At 41.3% G+C, this 4,613-nt stretch overlaps 1 protein-coding gene across 1 annotated transcript; it reads left to right on the top strand.

Moving 5' to 3' along the window:
• The first annotated feature begins 3,302 nt into the window (after window positions 1–3,302).
• On the top strand, window positions 3,303–4,322 carry LOC100596916 (olfactory receptor 5A2). Its single transcript, XM_003275352.2, has one exon. The coding sequence runs from the start codon at window positions 3,318–3,320 to the stop codon at window positions 4,290–4,292; it is 975 nt and encodes a 324-aa protein (XP_003275400.1). The 5' UTR covers window positions 3,303–3,317; the 3' UTR covers window positions 4,293–4,322.
• The last annotated feature ends 291 nt before the right edge of the window (window positions 4,323–4,613 follow it).

Raw genomic sequence — 4,613 nt, 5'->3', positions numbered from 1 at the left:
ATGTTATGGCAACAAAGCAATCAATATTTCTTCTCTTGTAGCACAAGATTGCAGGACCCTTCTGCCCAATGCAATCCAGTAAGTCCAGCTCATTCCCTCCTACCTCATCCATCCAGCAGCAAATCACAACTATACATTTACAGCCTATTCCACCTTTTATTTGTAAAAGGGGCCGACTAACGCTGCCACTTCTTGAATCTATCAGGAGAATTAAATGAGTTTACAGAAATCAAGTCTTTCAAACAGTACCTGGCACACAATAAGTACTAAATAAGTGTTTGATTACATTATTATATTATGATTGTTATGATTATTGTTTGTGATTAATTATATATTACATGTTTTGTTATTATAATAATAACAGACCAAATATCGTAAGTCATAGGCCAAACCCTTCTGCCAAACTCTGAGGATAAGTGGTGGAAAAAAATTTATTTATTCAACAAAATATTTACTGGGCACCTATGTCCCAGGTCCTATTCTTTGTACTTATGAGAAAACTGCTTTTGCAAAATTATAACTGAGGAAATTATGACAGTCAAAGAAATCATACCTACCTGCCTCTGTCTTGCTTCTAACCTTTAAGCTGTCTTTGTCCATTCTTGGGCATAGACTGAAGTAACTTTGGGAAGGAATTCAGTTCATGGTTTGACTCTGAAACAAAATTAATAGCAGCTCTTTCCTGAAGAGACCCCCTTTTTGCCTGGGGACCGGTCTGTCTTTGCAGGACTAACAAATTAGCTGCAAGGTTAGAAATTACAGTTTAGGAGTCATGCAGCCTCTGGCTCCAAGAGTATGAACCTTCCGAAATTGGTCCTGGGGATAACATCACTATTGTGAAACCTAAGATCAGTGCTTGAGATATTTTGCAGACGCTGCACTAGATGGATCAGCTGACACTACCCAGACCGTAAACTGGCTCAACCAGTTCTGCCATCCCACCCAGGAACAGAAGACAGCATGAAAAACTCACTTCAACCTGTTTGATTCCATCTCCAACCTGACCAATCAGCATTCAACACTTCCCAAGCCCCTACTCACCAAATTATCTTTAAAAACTCTGATCCCTGATGCTCAGGGAGACTAATTTGAGTAATAATAAAACTAAAGTCCTCCTGCACAACCAGCTCTGCATGAATTACTCTTTCTCCATTGCAATTCCCCTGTCTTGTTAAATGAGCTCTGTCTAGGCAGTGGGCAAGGTGAACCCATTGGGTGGTTACGAGGATAGATCAGAAACAGAATGGGCAAAACTCCCTGCCTGTTTTTGAGTAACTTACATTCTGGTAGGGAAGATTTCACCAAGATAAGAGATACCAAATTCATCTTACTTCCTTTTTCATAGGATTAAATTGATGTTTTAGTGAAGATCAATCTAAACTCATCTTGGTTTTGACTGCTTGACCAGTGACTTGAGGGGAGATTAGAAATTTGTAAAAAACACAAAGCTAGGAGCAGTTTTTAATATGATGAATGACAGAGAACCACAGTTACCATTGGATGCAAACGTGCATGGGCAAACAAATTCCATACAAATAATAAAATACAGCAACCTTAATTTCACTGCTGAGTCTTTCTCAGGGCATTTCTGCCTCTTTATACCCATTTGTATTTCCTAATTTTTTAAAAAAAATTTCCCTTTTTTTTGAGACAGGGTCTCACTCTGTCATCCAGGCTTGAGTGCAGTGGTGTGGTCATGGCTCACTGCAGCCTAGACCTCCTGGGCTCAAGTGATCCCCCTCACCTCAGCCTTTCAAGTAGCTGGGACTACAGGCGTGTGCCACCACACCCCGCTAATTTTTGTATTATTATTATTATTATTATTATTTTTTGAGATGGAGTCTTGCTCGGTCACCAGGCTGGAGTGCAGTGGCATGCGATCTCAGCTCACTGCAACCTCCGCCTCCTGGGTTCAAGCGATTCTCCTGCCTCAGCCTCCCCAGTAACTGAAACTACAGGCACGTGCCACCATGCCCAGCTAATTTTTGTATTTTTAGTAGAGACGGGGTTTTGCCATGTTGTCTAGGCTGGTCTCAAATTCTTGAGCTCAAGCAATCGGGCTGCCTCCACCTCCCAAAGTGCTGGGATTACAGGAGTGAGCCACTGCGCCTGGCCTGTTTCCTCATTTTGATCTTACATCAGTGCCAGTCTGTCTTTCTTAACTGCCAGATATGTATGGGCTTACCTGTTGTCTTCATAGTGATCGTCTAGAGTTCTGGCCTGATGACATCAAAGTTGTCTCTTGCTTATCACTGTCTTTAAATATGGAATGAACCCTCTTCTCCCTGCTGCTTTTCTTGCCCAGGAAATATTGATTGCTGTTTGTTCTTGACCACAACGGCTCAGCCCATCTCAGTCAGCTTAGGTACTGCTCCCCTTTTCCCTTCATGGAGACCTGTTCATATCCCTTCTTTCCTATAATTGTGCTGACTGTGCTAGTCCAAATTTTCATCATTCTATGAATTTTTTGCAATGAATTTTATTAAGAACATTATATAATTGGAATAAACGTTCTGGTCTTAAGGATGCTAAGTGTGTGTGTGTGTGTGTGTATATATGCACAAACATACACATATATACAATTATCCCTGCACACATACAAATAACATATATATACACAAATATACATATACACATAAATATGTATACACATAAATATGTATACACACACGCACACGCACACACACACACACACATTTTTTTCCCACTTACTTTTACTACCTAGAAGAATAGATTGTTAGACTGTTGCCTGGATTTCCTCCCCCAAAATGGAATATGTCAAAAATTGTAGCCCACTGAATTCAGTTCCCTTCTTTTGAGTTCTTACACTAAAGATCTATAATGCATAAAAATGCCTAACTTTATTATACTTTATTTACTTACACTTTATTTTCAAGTCAGAAAGTCTAAAAAAGCCATAGGGAACCCAAGTCCAAAGGGACACTTCAAACTCATCTGATTCAACTCTCTCATTTCCCATTTGGGAAAATGAGAATCTGGAGAAATGACTTTTCCAAAGTCCCCAGCAAGTTATGAATGGAGCTGAAGACAAAACTCAGGCTTCTGACTCCCAATCAGTTTCTACTTTATTATTAGATGGATTCTCTTTTGGTCAACAAGCATAGAGCATACAGATTATCCTAGGCTGACTTCCTCTGAAAAGTCTTTGCCTAGCAGGTGGCTGGGCTTTAACTGGGTGTTGTTTAGCTTGGTGCTGACTGTTTGTATGATCTTCTAGGCAATACCCACTCTTACAATAACAAACAAAATCTAACTGACCACAGGATTCTTCTTTCCTTTAGGCAGGAAGCAGGCCTATGGCTGTAGGAAGAAACAACACAATTGTGACAAAATTCATCCTCCTGGGACTTTCAGACCATCCTCAAATGAAGATTTTCCTTTTTGTGTTATTTCTGGGGCTCTACCTCCTGACGTTGGCCTGGAACTTAAGCCTCATTGCCCTCATTAAGATGGACTCTCACCTGCACACGCCCATGTACTTCTTCCTCAGTAACGTGTCCTTCCTGGACATCTGCTATGTGTCCTCCACTGCCCCCAAGATACTGTCTGACATCATCACAGAGCAGAAAACCATTTCCTTTGTTGGTTGTGCCACTCAGTACTTTGTCTTCTGTGGGATGGGGCTGACTGAATGCTTTCTCCTGGCAGCTATGGCCTGTGACCGGTATGCTGCAATCTGCAACTCCTTGCTTTACACAGTCCTCATATCCCACACACTTTGTTTAAAGATGGCGGTTGGCGCCTATGTGGGTGGATTCCTCAGTTCTTTCATTGAAACATACTCTGTCTATCAGCATGATTTCTGTGGGCCCAATATGATCAACCACTGTTTCTGTGACCTCCCTCCAGTCCTGGATCTGTCCTGCTCTGATACCTTCACCAGTGAGGTGGTGACCTTCATAGTCAGTGTTGTCGTTGGAATAGTGTCTGTGCTAGTGGTCCTCATCTCTTATGGTTACATTGTTGCTGCTGTTGTGAAGATCAGCTCAGCTACAGGTAGGACAAGGGCCTTCAGCACTTGTGCCTCTCACCTAACTGCTGTGACCCTCTTCTATGGTTCTGGATTCTTCAGGTACATGCGACCCAGTTCCAACTACTCCCTAAACAGGGACAAGGTGGTGACCATATTCTATGCCTTGGTGATCCCCACGGTGAATCCCATCATCTACAGTTTTAGGAATAAGGAGATTAAAAATGCCATGAGGAAAGCCATGGAAAGGGACCCCGGGATTTCTCATGGTGGACCATTCATTTTTATGACCCTGGACTAATGTTTACAATGAAGCTGTGAGCTGGGTCAATTGTGCAGACATTTATGTAATTTTAAACTAGCTGATCTATAGAATGAATTGTGGGAATCAGGCTTTTTTCCCTCCTGCTTAAGATTTCACTAATAGTTTGCCTGTTGGCTATTAGAAAACATTTTGGCCATTGTTGCTTTGTAAAATGAATAGCATTGTATAGTTTCAGATTTTAAATGCTCTGCCTAGCAGAAAACTTCACCATGACAAAAAATATCCTGGAATGTCAAAACAGAGTTTGTATGTATAGGAGGAAAGTCATCGAAAAAATGTTAGTCCAGCATTTAGTGT

The sequence above is a fragment of the Nomascus leucogenys genome, chromosome 4 (genome assembly GCF_006542625.1).
Source record: "Nomascus leucogenys isolate Asia chromosome 4, Asia_NLE_v1, whole genome shotgun sequence".
NCBI lineage: Eukaryota > Metazoa > Chordata > Mammalia > Primates > Hylobatidae > Nomascus > Nomascus leucogenys.
Note: the sequence above shows the minus strand (reverse complement) of the source record. Positions and strands in the feature narration are given on the sequence as shown.